Raw genomic sequence first — 17984 nt, 5'->3', positions numbered from 1 at the left:
ATGAGACCCACTATTTACTGTCCAGAAAAAGCTACAGACAACAGTGTAAGTTTTTCTCCGAAGCTTTGCTTCTGTTTTTACAGCCATTTTCCCAGGAAAAAAATATAGAAAAAGTGTACCCAACAGAAGATAGAACAAAAAATATAAAACATTGCAGGCATATTAATCCTGAGGTCAGAAATCAAATTTTGGCCATGAAATATAATGAATCTCCACTATTGTCACCTGGCAGCACTGTAAGGCTAGGCATGGCTCCTGTATGGAAATGTGGCTAATGACTGAAGTGCATGTTCTCCAGGTGGATGATCCATTTTCCCATCCCCAGTTTGAGCAGGCTGGTGAAGCAGGAATATTGGAGCTTCACAGGCCTTCCTGCAGGGCCTGGTGAGAGCTCAGTGACAGATGCAGAATGAGGGAGAGGGGATAATGAACACCCAGTTGCAAACTGACATGTCAGTGGCTTCATTCCCTCTCCTGTCAGGGATCTTTCAACTTTGCCTATTGTAAATGTACCTGCAGTCCTTGGATAATGCAGAGTGATGCAAAGTGTGTTTACAAGGAGTGACTCCTTTCCAGGCTAATGAGATCCAAGCAGGTAATTTGCAGCGTTTGTGAGAGGTGGGCAAAAATGAAAAGAAGATAATTCAATGAAAAGACCATGTTAAGCAGGAGATTTTTCTCATAATGAGGCTCGAAATAACATCAGACAGTAGGAAGGGGAATATCCTCAGTTCTTGTCAGATGCAATGCAGTGAGACTGATTTCTGTCAGCTCCTCTCTTTGTCCTCGCCTGCACACGTGTGCACACACCCACCCCTCTGTGAAAGAACATAATTAGCAGAGAATTTGACCTCTGCTAGATTAGGGATAATGATTGCTCAAATGCTCCAGTGCAAGCAGTGCCCTGATCCAGCTCCCCCTCTGAATTTCATAAACACATGGCTCTCTGCCTTTCTCCCCTGTATAGGTTTTTTTAGGAATGACAACTTGTTTTTTCCTTTATGGGCAGAGGTAGCTCCAGGGGCCTAAAAGAGAAATTGGAGAGCTGCTCCTCCTTTATATATAGGGTGCTGTAGTCAGTTTAATCTCATCAAAATCTTGCCAGTAGTAGAATTCATTTTGTTGAGATCTTGCTTGGAGACAAGATGGCAGCGCTTTCTCTTTTGCTCAGCTTGGAGCTCAGTCAACTTCTTTTCCTTATCTTCCTGTATGTATTTATTTTTAATTGAGTCTTCCGTCTTTGGAATACATTTTTGTCATGTTTTACAAAACAGCCAGGAGATTTACCTGAGGAAAACATGAGAGTTACAGCTGACCTGGGTGGTGAATGCACCAAGTATTCAGGGGTTCAGCCACCTCTTTGCTAATCAAAAATCAACCACCTGATTTCTTTGGAACACACTGCTGAATTCCTGATCTACCTGATCTCAGCCCTGCCTGCTGCCTCTGGTGTTGGTTGCAGGCTTTCAGTGAAGGGATGAACAGCAAAAGCCTCTCCCCATGGTCACTGGATGGGATTCAGCACCTCATCACCTCTTGCTGCAGTCGGCACCTTTCTGTCTGGAATGTTTTTCCAGTTCCTGCACAGAGTGTGGGACAGGAATATTTCCATTTGTCCCTACATTAAAGGTCTTCTCTTGGACTCTCAAAAAAGCTCATCAAAGCTGCTGCACCCTTCATGAGTGCTCCCCAGCTCCCAGTGCCCTGTAGCTCCTCCTGTGCTGGGAACTTTGTGCTTGAGAGGAGCCACGGTGAGGAGGTGACAATGAGGACCAAGTCCTGAAATCCTGAAGTCCCCTTCCCACCAGGTCTGTGGCTGTTTGCTTCAGGAAGAGACATGTCTACACCGCTCCAGTAGTGTAATCTTGTGGGCAGCTTATGGTTTCAGCCCCAAATACAGGATATTTGCAATTCTTTTGTCTCCCATCCCTCTCACCTGTAGAGAGCCAAAGACAAATTGAGGGACAGCTTTGGGTTATGTGCTCTGAAACCATCAGTGCTGCTCCCTCTCCAGAATATCACCAGTGATCCTGGCAGTGTGTGGAGTGCAGGCACACGAGCAGAGCTGTGTCTGTGTGTGTGCCAGAGCTGCTCAGCAGCAGTGGCTGTGCTTTGTGTGCGTGTGGCTGCGAGGGTGGGGATGTGTGTGTTTGTGTGTCTAAGGTTGGGTGCTTAAATGCTTTGTTGCATTATGTTAATTCCTCGGCAGTGCAATCAAATTCATGTCGTAATTAAAGCTGTCAGTTGGAAGGCAAGCCAATCGCCAAGAAAACACAGCATAACAAATGAAGTGAAATGATTCTGCGTGTAGCTATACAATGCTTCGCCAGGCATGAAATTAAATAAGTAATTTGATGTTGACATCAGAAATTGAAATGATACCCACTGTTCCTTCATTCAGTCAGACCTGCATAAACAATAGCCAGAACAAATATGTACAACACAGTCTTTCTCCCCACCCAGCTCCCCAAGTAATGCACAATATATATGCAAAATGGGTATAACTGTGCCTTCCAAGACCTCAAGGATGTAATTTTCTTTGGTACACAATAAACTAATGCTTACACGAGGGTTACTACATTTTTGCTTCTGGGCCAAAGTTCTTTTCTTTAAGAAAGCATGGAAACAAAAAGAAACAAACCAACCAAAAAAAAAAAAAAAAAAAAAAAAAAGCCCAGAACCCTGTCAATTTTAAGCAAGTGTATTTTGCTGATGGGCACCTGATGCAGGCTTCTGCTGGTGGTTGTGTGAATATCAAACAGTATTTCTAATGTCCTATTTTGCAAAGGGTTTCGGAAAGTGAAACCATTACCTCTATTATAGGCACACTTTATATAAGAGCTATAGAGCCAGCCAGTGCAGGATCACGACTCAGCACGGGCTTGTAAAGATGCCTGTACACTTGGTACCAAGGCTGGGCACTGGGTAGTGGGACCCTTTCGCTTTGGGAGTTCCCCAAAAGGTGAGAAGCTGTCTCCTTCATAGCCCTCGCTTCAGCCTCTGTGCTCTGCCAACACACAGTTCACAGCACAGCTGACAGTCATTCATGCATGTGCAGCACAGTCTTTCATACTTCAATTAAATAGAGTTTGCAAACTGTACTCTCCATATGCAGCATGCAATGTGTGAAGGGCTATATTTCCATCCAGCAAACTCAAGTTCCCTGAAAATGCACAGTTGTTCAGTGAAAGTCATTTGACTGCTATGTTTCGACTGTCCTCCCATAGCCATTGCAGCATTGCTTTTGAAGGAATGAAAATATTCAGTGGGAAATATTTTGTTTGCTTATTCTTTTTTCTTCCTCTTTATTGTTTTGTTTTGATACTCTATCCTTCCAAAACTTGGAATAAAAAGCAGACAAAAATTACACACAGATGCAGAATGCAAACTTTGGAGCTTTCAGCCAGTAAAGTAAGTTTAAAAAAAACTGTGAGTGAAAGAGTGGGACTCGCTTGGCATCTGTACATAGCTGAAACAAAAGTGGTTATAACAATTGCACGTGTTGTGTTTGTGGGTAGATGTCCAGCTGAAATGAAAGGAATCTCAATGGCATGGAGCAGAGAGCAGGGTGAGTGAAGAGGAAGGCAGTGTGTGTCCTGTTGGGCACTGAGCAGGGTGTGCTCTGTGCCAGGCTGCAGAGCTGCAGGGCCTCAGGGGCTCCCAGTGCTGCCAACAGTCACAAGCCAAACTATATTAAGATGACAAAAAGCTGTTACCTTAATAAAGGTCCTCCAGGTGCAAATATGGCAAAATGCACATGTGATACAGGACTTGGACAATTTTATAAGTTTAACAAATTAGCACACTTTAGAGAAAGTATCCAATTAGAGGAACAGCTAATTAAGTAACCCCCCCCCCTTGATTCTGCCCTCCACTGAAGCCACCCCCAGCTTCTAGCTCCACATTTATTATGTCTACAATATATGGAAAGAATAAATCATCCTTGGTTCACTATAGAGGCAAAAAAGACTAAATAAGAGTCCAGGAAGGTGAGCTTACTGTTGTAAAATCTAAGGAAAGGGTAGGAAAAGGACTAGAGTTAAGGAGCTATGTAACTATATAACAGTAGTCTACAGAGTTGTGAATATATGAAAAATGTATAAAAAGCAAAAATCTTTCTGGCATCCCCAAAGCAGGGCCTATGCCCACAGAGTGGCTGTGCCAGAGGGCTGTGCCCATCAGGGAGCAGGGTCAGGGCTGTGCCAGTGCCCAGGTCACTCCAGCAGGATGGTCATTCCCAGGGACAGCAGGGAAGCAGAGCTCTCAGGGACATCATCCCTGGCACCAGGGGGTCTCCTCTGGGTGACAGTGGCAAAGGGGAGCAGCAAGAGTGGGCACAGGAGGACTTTGGAGTGTCTTTGTTTGTGTGGAGTTCTCTTGCCTGCTGATAGCCAGAGCTGTGCACTGCAGATCTGCAGTTTGGGTTCCTGTCTTAGAACAGGGGTGAAGGGACAAAAATTCTGTGTCTTCCCAATGGTCTGCCCAGGTCCCTCTGCAGGTCTGGCTGTCCCCGGGCTGTGTCAGCATGGAAAGGTAGGCTGTGCTGAGGAACAGGAGTGGGAATGGAGCTGCAGGAGTGTGAACTGAGCTACAGGAGTGGGAATGGAGATACAGGAGTGGGAACTGAGCTACAGGAGTGGCAATGGAGCTACAGGAGTGGGAATGGAGATACAGCAGTGGGAATGGAGATACAGCAGTGGCAATGGAGCTACAGGAGTTCCACACTGGTTCTCTGGCAGCCTCACTAGAGAATGCTCCCCTGCTTTTGCTGCTGTGCCCATGGGCTGAGGAGCTGGGCACTGCTGCCCCTGTAATGGAACAGCCTGACCTGGATTAGCACCAGGATCCCCCATGTCTCTGAGAGAACCTGCTGTGTAATCCCCTTTTTGCTTAGATGAAAAACTAATGAAACAAAACCCTTTATCTCCTTAATTCCTGTGAATATAGAGGTTGTGATCATGTCCCACTTAAAAAGCATTTCATGATGCTTTTTTTTTTTAAAGCATTTAAACAAATTGATTATTTTCCATGGTAGTAATATTAGTTCTAATTATTTTTATAGGTTTGAGTTTTGAAATCTATTTCACACTGTAGATATTTGCTGTTTGCTTTTTTTGTGGTTGTTGTTTCTAAGTCCTTGGTTTGTCAAACAATGTGGACATCCAAATGGGAAATTGTAGTGACTGCATTCTCCAGAAAATGGTACATTGACTAAAGCAGCTTCTCTGTGCCCACGCATTCTTTACATTTCAGACTACTAATTATGTTTACAAAATGTCTCATTTTAGAAAAGCACTATGTGTGTACTAACCAGGGCCTTTCGGGAATAAATTGGCAAACAGGTCATACACTGAAAAAGTCATCCAAACCCACCGGGCTTTTTGTTTTGAAGTCAGTCTACTTTTTTTCCCTTTCTCCCCCTCCCTCGTGCCCCTTTGTGGCCATGAAGCTGAGGAGCTGAAGTCCAGGGCATTGAATGTCAGCATGTCAGGGAGGCTGGTTGATGAGTGTCTGTTTAGTCTCAGTGCAGGGCGAAATGCCATCATTAATTCATTACCCAGCTGCCTGTCAAATAAATTGGCAATTACGTCCACCGCAGACGCTTGGAATTCAGTAAATAGCACGTTACCATCTCCGAGTCGTTGAGAGATGTAAAGGGAAAAATTAAGCAACAGCGTGTTTGTTTCAGTAGCAGATGACAAGGGGCAGGACGCTGGTGCTGTGATGTGGTGATGAAAAGCTTGGAAAGGGCTGGTAATGAGCTGTGTGGATTGGAACGTGTTAAAAACCATCACTGACTTTCCACTTTGTCTTTGTGCTTTATTGCAGAGCTCAGCTCCTTCCAGCTTGGGAACAGGCTACTTTGTAAGTGTTCCTCCACTTTCACCCGTGTGCCTCAGCAGCAGAGTGCTCTCACACAAAATGCCTCACACAGGACACAGGACACCCCACAGCCCTTCTGCCCAGGGGCTCAGTGCACCCTTCTCATTTCTTCCTCCTCAAATGCCCTGCAAGTAACATTTCCAACATGGTGCTCTGTGTTTTCTTGACTAATCAGGTGTCATTTTAATTACTACATACATTTTAACAGCACTTAATTTACACAATTATAGCAAATAAAATGAGCCATGGTCTCACCAGCTCTCTAATGGGAGATGGTAGGATCTTGATTCCCCCTTGCACCCGTTCCTGTTGATTCAGAGATTTTCAAGAGCCCATTACAATGCTTTGCCTCATCTCCTGTGCACCACAGCCCAGAGAATGTGGCACAGTGATTTCTACCTGTTGCTTTCTAAAAAAGCCCGTGGCTCATGGACACTCTTGAAAAACACAGAAGTTATATTTATGCTAGATTTACATTTTATGTTCTGAGAAGCAGATCAGGTCCCAGCTGATTTGAAAATTGATCAGTTTTTTTTTGGGTTTGTGATTTATTTGCATGCACCTGTATTGATTTAACAGTCTATATTCATACCTTTCTGTTCATTCCCACATTCATCAATATACCTTTTACTTGCACAGATAAGTTTGGGAGTGAAAAAATTTTTCCATTCAATCCAATGTACTGCTTATTCTCTTCCAAGATTTATATCTAAATTGCTCATATCCTGTTTCTCTTGTAATTTATGCTGTATTCTCCAAGCACATCTTTTCTGCCTTTATAATAAGGAGGAGCAGAGCGTTGCATATGTCCAAAACCAGGTGGGTAAAATGGGAGCCTTGTCCCACAGCACTGCTCTGTGAAGTTACCAGTATAATCAAAGCCTCCTATCTTCTCATTGAACTCCAGGGAAAAGTAAACTCTATGGTATTCAATTACGTGATGGAAAAACTTGTTTGCACTCTTGTCACATTCCCAGAGAGTCATTTTCTTCTATTAGTTCATGGTGAATTTAGTCTTTTGTCACAGACGTCTGTGATCCTGTAAGAAAGTTATGGGATTAAATTGTAAACATGTGGTCTCACAAAAATTGCACAAAAATTGCTTAATACCTGGAGAAATGCTGTGTCCTGCTGGATTTACATTGGACTTCTGCCCAAACAGAACGTTCACAGTGCTGGTGGTGAGCTATGAAAAGAGCATCCTCAGGTGAAAAAGTTTTGTGTAGTTGTTCTAATTATACCAAGGCCTAGATCAGTGTAAGGTAAGTTGTGAAACAAAAACAAGATGGTTTCCTTTTTTTCATCACTTGCCCTGATTTGTGTTGTGCATTTTTAAGAGGGAGGGGATGAAGGGAAAAATGATACTAAATGGCTCAACACTTATTTAGAATTTAAAGTAAACCATTCTTGAATGTCTTTCCATAGTCCAAATGAATTGCTTTCCTTTGTCTGGGAAAATTCCAGTCATACAGAGGTCTGTAGATGCTCTCTGGAATGGGACAGGTGTATTATGGGCTGGGGGGGCTGTGCCATGGATAAATGAGCCTTGTTCTTGCAGGGAGAGCTGAATATGCATGGTTTGAGAGCAGTGCTCAGCTTCCTCTCTAGGCAGCAGAGGTAACAGAAGAGAAGCCATCTGCTGTTCCCTGCACCATGCTGTCTGTGGGTTGGTCCACTAAAGTGAAAATCTGGAAGGTGTCAGCATCCCCTATGCTCCAACAGAAAGCTTGAAAGTTTCCAGCTCTCCTGAGCAAGGGATTCAGTAACAAGAAGAAGCCTGACATCTTCTAGGGCTGATGGATTGGCACCTTAAATCATTCCAGTTTGGGTCTGTGTAGGTGGGGGAGGCATCCTTTGTTGGTGCCATTAATATATTTAACTGAGCTGTTTCTTTTCTATCGTCACAGTATTGAGAGTATTTAACTTCCTTTTTTTATTTCCTCACTAATAGCCAAGTAGGTAGAAAATGTGCTTCAGTTTCTATCTTAAAGTTCTTTTTACACTTACACAGTCTTTGATGAAACATGAAGGTTTTTTTCCCCTCCCTTTTCACTTTGGAAAATTGTTTTTAGGATTATCATGCTTGTTGTTTTAAAAAAGCCCATACTCTTATTAACTTACATGGGGTAAATAAAACCCAGATGTGTTTTGTGGTACCAGACAATGAGAAAAATGTTCCAGAGTGATCCAATTAGCATATGTTTCTGATCAATGTAATTATTGTATTATCAATGTGCAAAGGCATATGCACTTGAATTGACTTCTTTTTTCCAAAGCTTTTAACTAGGAAAGACTGTTAGTTTTTGTGTTTGGTGTTAACCCAGAACATCACAACAGGGGTCATTGGTCTCAAATACAGTAAAAACAACTTCTAGTTTAATAGATAATAATAAAGCTTTGGCCCTTGGAAATAATTTGGTGCATGTTGTACACTGGCCTATGAAATATTCTGTGCTGCAGCTCACCAGAGGGAACAGAGGAACCAGGTAGGTGAAAATGGACTGATGGACATCTACTGCAAAGGGAAGCAGGTTTCATTCAGAAAGGAATGAACACTGAGGTAGGGGTTAAGTAGCACATGTTTGCTGTTTAAATCAAATATTAATGAAATCTTCATGTTGCTAGCATAGAGATAATCCAGCTTGGAGTCCCCTCTGAGGACCCTGCTTGCACCAGGCACTCAGGTTTGAGGGATGGGATGGGCCATGTGTCTGCAGTGTTTGTGCATGCTACAGCAAAGCTAAAATGCCTTTTAGATCCTGTTCCTCTATAGAGATCACCGAGTGTTTAAGGAACATCTATAAAGCTGACATGTCCCAGGAACACAAAATCATTCCTCCAATATCTCTATGATAGCTCCATCCTAGTAATTCATTATGCAATTTCAGTGGTAGTGGTGAAGGCTGGAATCTTAGCTGATTTTATACTGTAAGTAGATCAATATCTGACTGGCAGAGCTGGAGACTGAATTCTTCTATCTTGTTGTCTCTGTGTAAGTGCTTCTGGAAGAGCAACAGGGAAAGGAAAAATGCACATGCTCTGGAGGGCATTCCCAGCCTGCTTTGGGAGTGGAGAGGGTTGGGAGTCTCCATCAGGTGATTCAGCCCAACCCACACCCAGCTGGGTGACAGAGCTGCCCTGGACTGAACAAACTTTGTGAGGAGCTGCCTTCAGCAACATGGGCCCAGTGTGAGTGGCCACTGAAGGAGAGGGGATGGTGCAAAGTTGTCAATGAGCTCTAAATTCACCTTCAAGTTTGGATTTCAGTTGGGAAATACTCTTTTCTACTCCTTTCACAGGTGTTGGTATTTCTGTAGATTCTGTTTAGAAGACATTTTTGTTGGAGTGTGTTTCACCTGTCTTGGTGCTCCTTGTCAGAGGAGACACTTTCCCATCCTTTTTGCATATTATTAAACCAATAATCAGAAAATAGGAGGTAAAAATAATTCCAATTCTCCTGGGAGCCTTTTGTGCTGGCCTGACTTTACTGCTTCCTGTGGGATCAGTCCAGTCTATGATTGGTGCATGTGAAAAAACATTTAGGTATGCTGTTAATATTGGTGCACCCTAAGAAATCATAACTTAATACTTCCTGGAAGATCTCCCAGTTGTCTTTGATATTTTTTGCATTGCAAATTGTCATTGTCTCTCATCAAAGACAGATTATAAAGTAGATTATTTCTCATCAAGATGTCAGATCGGATAATTGGAAAGCAGTTAGAATTTTAGAAAAAAAAATCACCATATTTTTAACTTTAAAAGGAAAGCTGTTTGAATTATGGGAGTTTTTAATGTTGTCCAGCTGTCTTGAGATTTCAGAAGGTTGAGATGTTTTAGAACACAATTAGAATTTGTATAACAGTAAAGCTTTTTCTCTTACCTAGCTTTGAAGGATGGTTTTTACTCATTTGTGTATCTTGCACACAGCCAAATTCCCATTGAAGTGGATAGAGGTTCATTGGTTTGCAACACAGAAGAGAGCAGAAATCAAAACTTAAATAACTGAGTCTTTTGCTTCTAAACAACAACCCTGATTCCCAAGATTGTCAGGTTCTTTGGCAAGTGTACAGTTTCTCTGCTTTTGGCAACTTATTTCCATTTCTGTATATGTCTGCTTCTTGAGTCTTTGTTCCAGTTTCTGAGCATTTTCTGTTCCTCTTCTAATGTTTTTTGGGGCTTCTTTTTGATTGCATGTTTGTGTTATTTTCTTTTCAAATGCAGAGAGTTTGTGAATTTTTCAGAACTGGGTAGAATTTGGTAAAGCTGGTGATGGAAATAACATTGGGAAGGCAGAAGACTCCTGTGACCCTTCTTTTCCAAACAGTGCTCTTGCTCCACCTTAAAAAAAAAAAGAAAGAAAAGCTAAAACTGTGCTTTGCACAGGGGCTGGTGACTCAGGCAAACATAAATCGTGAGCTTATTCCCCAAGGCTCTGGCTAATCAGTTGTGCTATCCAATTTGGCCCTGAGTGGGTTGGGTTCAGCAGATGTTTGTGCAGCTCCAGCGTGCCACTGGGACACTGGCTTGTGCAATGTTGCATTACATTACTCAGAGCTCTAAAAACCCATTCCAGGGGAATAAGGGGAGCACCAGTGGTGTTTGGTATGGATATGATGGGAAAACCAATCTCTGGCCTAGATAAGGCCAGCTATTTCTCTGTGCACTGGGAGGGATTTTCATCTGAGACATCATCCTGCAGAAGAAATGTGGAATTAGTTACAGCAGCACGTTCTGTGCTCTGAGAGTCCTTCAAAGAGCAGATTTTCCCTCGTTGCCTGGTCCATGTGTTTTGGCAGTGGTCCTGAGGAGCTGAGCTTTGTTCCTTGAGGTGGTCAGGTCTGTGATGCTGGGTGAGAGGCTGTGAAGAGACTCCAGGGAAGTGCAGTAGGACCCACTGGCTTCCCCAGGAGAGAACAGATCAGATCAAAAGTGTTGTTTGAAAGGAGCTCAACAAATCAACCTGCTAAATCTGCAGAAGGGATGCAGTCCTTTACTCCACATCATGTGCACAGTGGTGGTGGTAAATAAAAAACTGTTCTTGCAAGTAGGTTAAGCTGCTCAGTTAATTTTAGAGCTTGACTTTAGAAGCCAAAGATTTAAGTGTATTTTGCTGGTGTAAAGGTGTGTGTCCATCTGAAACAGCCTGAGGTCCACAAAGGCACTGCACAGTGGCTGTTGGGACAGCACCACACCATAAACTGTCATGTCCCCTGTGAATAGAGTTGGAAAGAGGATCCTTGTTATCCTCTCTCTGGCACTATAAATCATTGTTAACGAATCCTAATTTGCTTAGTAGGGTAATGAATGATCTCAAATTTTCTCCCTGTAATTAGTTTTACCAACTATTATTGTGAAGGGTATATTGAAATCCATTTTAACTTCACTTTAAATTCTCCATGTGCCCATTCTTTGCAGAAGTGAAGCTGACAACAGAGGTTATGAATCTTCTGACAGTAAATTCAGATTGGAGCAAAGTGGACAAGATCCCCAGTAGAAATCCCTCTGTGGGCTGTAATTACTCATTAGTGCTTGCAGCCCTCAGTGGAGTAGGTTTGGTGTGGTGCACTGAGGCCAGGAAACCTGGTGTTTCTTCATCTAAAATCTTTTAGGTGTTGTCTTTTGTTTTCCAGAAGCCATTAAAAATGCAGTTTATTCTAACTGCTGCTGTAAGGGAGACATCATCATTGGCAACTAAATACATTGCATGTAATAAAGTCTACCCCAGGTCTATTAATTTTAGCATTTATAAACCATAGTGCTGTTCCTAGGGAGAGCTGAGACTCATTAAAGAGTTTGCTAACAACATGACCAGCAAAGCAAGAAGAACAAGAGCAGCTGCATTTCCAGCATCCTGCTCAACACAATAAGAATACTTGGAGGAAAACAACAGTTTTTGGAGAAGAAAACTGTATATTTCACATATTATTAACTCAGTACTTGAGGAAAGATTAGGCAAGCAGAATAAATTACCTGGGCTGGAATTTGGTCAGGATAGGTCTCAGAAAATTTTGAGCAGAGATGGTGAAGTTTGGAGTTATTTTTACAGCCCTTCAGAATGGTATTTCCTCCAGCACTGTAGAATCCTGCCCTAATGCAGGCTTGTGCTTTTTGAATAACATGCTTTGAATTTAAGATATTAATCCATATTCTTTGGATGGTGTGTGTGAAACTGTGTTGTCCAAATGTTATAGAAGGAGAGCGGGGCACCACAGCAGTTTCTTACCCAACCAGACAGAACTGAGACCAGATTTCAGAACTTCAGGGCTTTCTGGTTTGTCCTCTCATTGCTGAAACACAGATTTTCACCCTCTGTCTGAACAATGAAACTTCTTAAATAACTTTATTGTAATTTCTTTAGGACAGCCCCCAGATCCTTTAGTGATTCAGGGGATGACATCCCCAAGGAGTTGTCACTCAGGATGGAGCAGAGTGTGCTCCTTGCCCAAGCCCACTCCTGCTGGAGTTCTTGAGCAGTTCTCTGCTTTGTCTAATTAATAATAATTAAATAATAACAAATATTTTAATTAATAACAAATATAATAGAAATATTTTATAAAATATAAATAATTTAATATAAATATAATTAAATAATAATTAATACGTATTCATCATTGATAAATAATTAAATTATTTGTGCTTTGCCTCAGTTTTGCACTTCTGTGTCTTTCCTATGTTTCTTTTTTATTTTATTTTTTAAATTTCTGGAATGGTGCTACATTTACTGCTCTTGCCTTTCTTCAGCAAATGCTTCCCTTTTCCTCCTGTTTCTGTGCATGTTCCTCAGTTACCTTGTGGGAGCCACCTCTTCCCCAAGGATTACAAGTGTGATGAATGGATATATCATAAAAAAAACAGAAGGGAAAAAGGAAGGAAATAAGAGGGTTTATGTATTTGGAGGGGTGATAAGAAAACCTCCATTATTTGCCAGAAGGGTGTCCCTCTTCTGTAATCAGTAGAAAGGGGAGGGTTGAAAGTGGCTGGTTGATTTACAATTTAGAACCCTGAAGGTGTTCTTGGTTTGTATTTTCTGTAGTACTTCGGGTGAACTTGCTTAATCATTTTTTTCCAGCAAAAATCAATTTAGAAAAATCAAGACAATCATTTATAGGCAAGTGTCTAATTTAATAATTTCTTCTTCTGGACATTATAAGATTTCTGTAAGCAGCAGAAAGACTTAAGATTTGCTGTCAGTCTGTTTGGTCTCAAATGCCCCATGTTACTGTGGCTCATGTTCTGCTCATCAACTGCAAAGCAGAAGGATTCTTTTTTGTGTTCCCCCTCTTTCTCTTTCCCATAACGCGTGACATAAATTGCAGATGTGAACCTGAATAATAAAGGATTGCTTCACTGATTGCTAAACATGCATTATGGTGCTTTTAAACTCATTTCAGGTCACCCTACTGCAAATTAGTTTGATTGCAAGCAGTTAAGCTGTCATACACAGAGCCTCCATCTCCAAGGGCCTCAGTTTCATATCAGAACAAGAGAATGCTCAGCAGCATTGCCTGCATTGTATGTGTGATATTTTGGATGAAAGAGTGTTGAGTCTCTAGAGGAGGTTCTGCATGGCTTCATGAAAAGGAAAGGGCTGTTCAGTCCCTCACTGGGGTGCTGCAGGGAGTCCTGGCTTTGTGTCATGTGCAAAGGGGGCTGACCACGCTCTGCATGACACAAGAGCCAGTTTTCCCTTGTTTGTGATGTTTTGGAACTTGGTGGAATTTGCAGCCCAGTGGAAAGAGTGACACTGGGCTGTTTGTGTTGGAAATTATCTCATGGCATTATTGTTTGTAGTGAGATTTTACTCAGTAAAATAGGATTTAACATTTTCAATTATGTGTCATTAACAGGAGAACCTTTCAAGATCTCTGCATGGAGTAAGACAGGAATTTATAGACCAGCTCACTCTTAGGCAAAATGGCAAAAAGCATTGTGGTAGAAAGGAGGTGAAAGGCTAAAGTGTGGTGGATTCCCTGGAAAGGTTTTGGTTTGTGGTGCCTGTTTGGGTGGGCCCCGTGTGGAGAGGGAGTGAAGCTCACCCCAGGGTGGGAGCCCTGTGCCAGCCTGGGCTGCCTTGCAGAGGAGAAATGCAGAGCTGCCCTGCAAACCTGGTGACCTTGGAGAGCACCAGAGCAGGCATGGACTGACTGACAGGATTTCTGTGGAGCAAGATAATGCAAAAGCCTCCAAGGAACCAGGAGTGTGCACTATGGATGGATGAGGAGGAGAAGCCATGTGCTGGTGTTATTCTGATGGCAGTTTCCAGAAGACTTTTATTTTGCCATTTTCTGAGAAATACAGTCTCTCTCTCTTAAATTTTGGAAGAATACATTTATTAATTTTGGCTGCATCATATTGTTTGTTTTTTAAAAACAGTAGTTTTTTTTTTTCTTCTTGCAAAATTCACAAGTAAGCAAATGCTGAGCTAGTTAAGTCAGGAGGAAAACACTGCTGTAATGCTGCAGGCACTCAGCTCTGAGCCTTGCCCAAAGCATGACTTGTTCCTATGCCAATGAGTGGTGTTAAGGTGAATATTAGGTTATTCTTCTTTTGAAGGTGAATATTGGGTTATTCTTTTGAGTCCCTTGGCTTGTACCTGAAGCAGAGAACACATCTCCTGATTGCAAGAATTAAGGCTGAATTTCAGAGAAAAGAGTCCAATCCCCTTTCTCAGCCTTTTATGTCAGAACTCAAAATTGCTGTCTGATAAAATGTAGGACACCAGATTGAATTACTTCATTGAACCACTGCTGTCCCCTGTTAATGGTAATTGCACGGATATAGCGGGCTTTCTTGGCAACATCTCAGATATTTACCTCCCACTGTTTTTCAATTCAAACCTTTGATGAAAATATTCCCAGTACTTCTTTAAAGCAGACACCCAACTGTCTTTCTTGACAAAGGCAAGGTCTTTAAATCAGATCCTGACAATTTGTGACACAGCAGTCTATCTAAATCACCTTTTACCTATGTCTCTGTGTCATTTCCTGGAAAAAAAATGTCCATCAGAAGAAGGTTGCTGAGGGCTTGGTGCACAGAGAGTCTGTGTGTGTGGCAGCACCGAGCTGGAAGATTTGTGTGTTTGTTTCAGTGGAAGTAATTAAATGAAGGCTTGTAAAGTTGCAATGCATGCTGTAATGGTTCATTACAAATATTTGGGAGTATTTTGTCCATAAGAAAATGATTATTAGGTTATTGCTGCTCTCAGACCATTAGGAAGTCAAGGTTTTTGATGGCCTTTCGTCTAGCAATGGTAAATCTGTTAAAAAAACCCAAAAAACCAGGGCAAATATTTTCATCTTTGCTCCACCTGAGGGTTAATGTGCATTCAGCTGAAGTAGCTTATATTCACCTCCTGAAATCTCATCTCTCCTGATCTGTGAACTCTCCCTCCCACAGAGGGGTGTGGATGCCACAGCGCTCCTCAGCCCAGCCGTGGCATGGTTTGGGGCCTGAGGTGAGCAGGGCTCTGACTCCTGTCTCAGTTTGAAAAGCCAGGGGATGCTAAGGAAGGCAGGAGCCTCCCCTGAAATGGAAAATGTAAACCCCCTCACTCTGAATTGCTATAATTTGAAATAAGGGGGCTCTCAGGCAAGGATATGGGACCAGGAATAATAGTTCTTTACTACAGAAGAAAATAAAAAGATAAAATAAACAATGCAGTAAACCAAAACAACACAGGCAGAGTCAGAACACAACCTGACACCCTGTGGGTCAGGATGCTGGCACAGTCCCATTGGAATTGTGGCTCAGCCCTCCTGCAGTGCCAGGGGTGGTTCTGCTGGAGCAGGGATCCTGGAGAAGGGTGGAGTCTTCCTCTGAAGATCCAGTGGAAGAGGCAGCTGCTGTTCCTCTGGGAAATCCAGTGGAGAAGCTGTCTTGCTGTCCCAGGATCTCAGATTATATCCAGGTAGGAATGCTGGGCTCCTCCCCTTGGGCTGCTGTAATTTGTATCAGCCATGCAGTGACATTCCATGGCCCGTTATCAGCAGCTGTCCCCCAGAGGGAGGAGTGGGTGTGGAAGAGATAAAGAAAAACTGCCCAATGAACAGAAGAGAGCTGCCCCAGCTCTAACAGATGGAAATAGAACACATGTTGCCTTGCAATCTGGGGCACTCATGCAGTCACAGCCCTGCCCTTGGCATTGCTGGGGCATTGCTGCCTGCCCCACTGCTGCCCCTGCTCGCTCCTCCTGGGGCTGTGCCAGCACATCTCTGCACTCCTGCCTGTGCTTCTGGGACACTCTCAAGGTTGGCATGGAATATCATGGACTTGGCCATGTTGTGCAGCATCACTGTAAAATAATTTATAGGAAAAACCTGTAAAAATCAGTTGTCTGTGAATGGAGAGTAGTTTCTGTGAGAATTTATTATGAATGTTTTGGCAGTTCATTTCATTCCATGGCCTGTATTTATTCCGTGGCACGATGTGTTTACTAAACCAAAACCATAAGAATATCTGCAAACTGCTGGGAAACACTGGGCAAATGAAGAGCCCTGGGCATGAATGAGGAAGGTTATTAAGAAACAGAGAGGGGAATCACAAGCAGGTGTGTTCATCATAGTGCCCACCTATGTGTTTGTGGAGTACTGGGCAAACAGATTTCAAGCTATTGCTCTAATAGAACCTCCTAATATTGATAGCATTAACTAATTGTTCCACCTCAGCAGCTGAAAAGAGGTTGTTGTTAAGTGGCAGAACAGATACCAGGCAAAATAAGAGATCAGCAGATAACTTCATTAGCAAAGTGTTAATCCTTGCCAAGGAGGACTTGTCTGTCAGGGACGGTGATGAAAGGTGAGCTTGGAGGGGGAAAAAGAACTGTTCTGGTGAGTGCATGTGCCAGGCTGGTTCAGAGAGTGAAGTTCATGTTTGGAGTGGCATCAGCACAGCACATGGTGACACTTGTGCCATTTGGAAATGCAAGGAACCTTTCAAACCAAGTGCTGGACTGGGGTAGATCAGTGAATGCAAGAGGAATGTGTTGCAGTTTCAAGGAATCATTTCTGATCCCAGGTGTGAGGGGTTTTGTGGTGCACAGCTGAAAGGAAAGAGAGGGATTTGAGATTTTTCAAGCATGTAAAAAAAATTCTTCCAGCAGAGATGATCATGTAAGTCCACGTTCCCTCTGTTGTGATGAAGAATAGAGAAGGGAAGAGAGCTGCTGCCTCCTGTTCTGCTTCCATGCTTTTGTTTTCTCCTGTGGCTTCTGAAGGTGGAAGTAACTGATTCTAGACAAACAGTTTGATGGCTTTGCCACATTTATGGTATCCAGGTTCTGCTTTCTTTTCTTTGCTGGAATATGGCATTAAATGTAACAAGTGAAGCATTTGTACTGCTGTACCTTGGCACAGCAGCAGTAGCCCCAGAAGTTTTCCACCTGCAGCCCCTGTTTCTGTAGATGGGCACATGCAGGGGTTGGAGAACTGGCAGCACAGATGCTGTGAAAGGGGCTGTGTGATGGGGCTCTCTGGAAGGCCATGATGGTGGCAGTCCCTGTGCAGAGAGATCACTCCCACCTGGTGAGAGCTGAGCCCTGCTCCTGCCTCCCTCCTTCCCTGCACAGCAGTAACATCTGCCTTGCAGGGCTGCTCCCCTCGGGGTGGCAGCTGTGCCAGGCTCTCACAGCCAGCCTGACCCCAAGCTGGCACATCCCTGCAGCCACCTCCCTGTCCTCAGCTGCCAGCTTGGAAGAGGCAGCCTGGAGCCCAGGATGCTGTTAAACAGCACCAGGACTCGTTTGCTCCCTCCCCACTGCCCCTTTCCCAGTGCACTCGGGCTGTGCCGAGTCCAAGAACCGCCGAGCTGCCAACGAGAGCAAAATTACTCACAGCTGCTGAGTGCCACCTGCTCCTGCCCAGCTTCAGCCAAAACAGCTTCCTCCCCGGAGTGCCCTGCAGTGGGGAATCCAAAAGCTGTTCAGAGCAGGCAATATTTAGTGTGGATGGGGAAGAGATACAGCAGTTCTTGCTTGGGAGCAGTGTGTGACGCAGGAGGTCTCCAGGACTAATCTGTCTCTTCCGTTCCAAGCTCCCTCAAATCACCCCTTCTCCTTCTTCCAGTATGTTGCTTATGAATATTAATTCAGCCCTCTCTCCCTTTAT

The 17984-nt window shown here is 43.2% G+C and overlaps 1 protein-coding gene across 2 annotated transcripts in view; it reads left to right on the top strand.

Moving 5' to 3' along the window:
- AUTS2 (activator of transcription and developmental regulator AUTS2) overlaps window positions 1-17984 on the top strand; it is a 768072-nt gene that overhangs the window by 348341 nt on the left and 401747 nt on the right. For both annotated transcript variants that reach the window (XM_041425047.1, XM_041425045.1), the window contains exon 4: window positions 5830-5865. In XM_041425047.1, the coding sequence (XP_041280981.1) occupies window positions 5830-5865 (36 nt within the window). The remainder of the gene's footprint in view (window positions 1-5829; window positions 5866-17984) is intronic.

Source organism: Onychostruthus taczanowskii, unplaced genomic scaffold (genome assembly GCF_017590055.1).
Source record: "Onychostruthus taczanowskii isolate IOZ18803 unplaced genomic scaffold, ASM1759005v1 scaffold86, whole genome shotgun sequence".
Lineage (NCBI taxonomy): Eukaryota > Metazoa > Chordata > Aves > Passeriformes > Passeridae > Onychostruthus > Onychostruthus taczanowskii.
The sequence above is the reverse complement of the archived record's forward strand: the minus strand, read 5'-3'. Positions and strand labels throughout refer to the sequence as shown.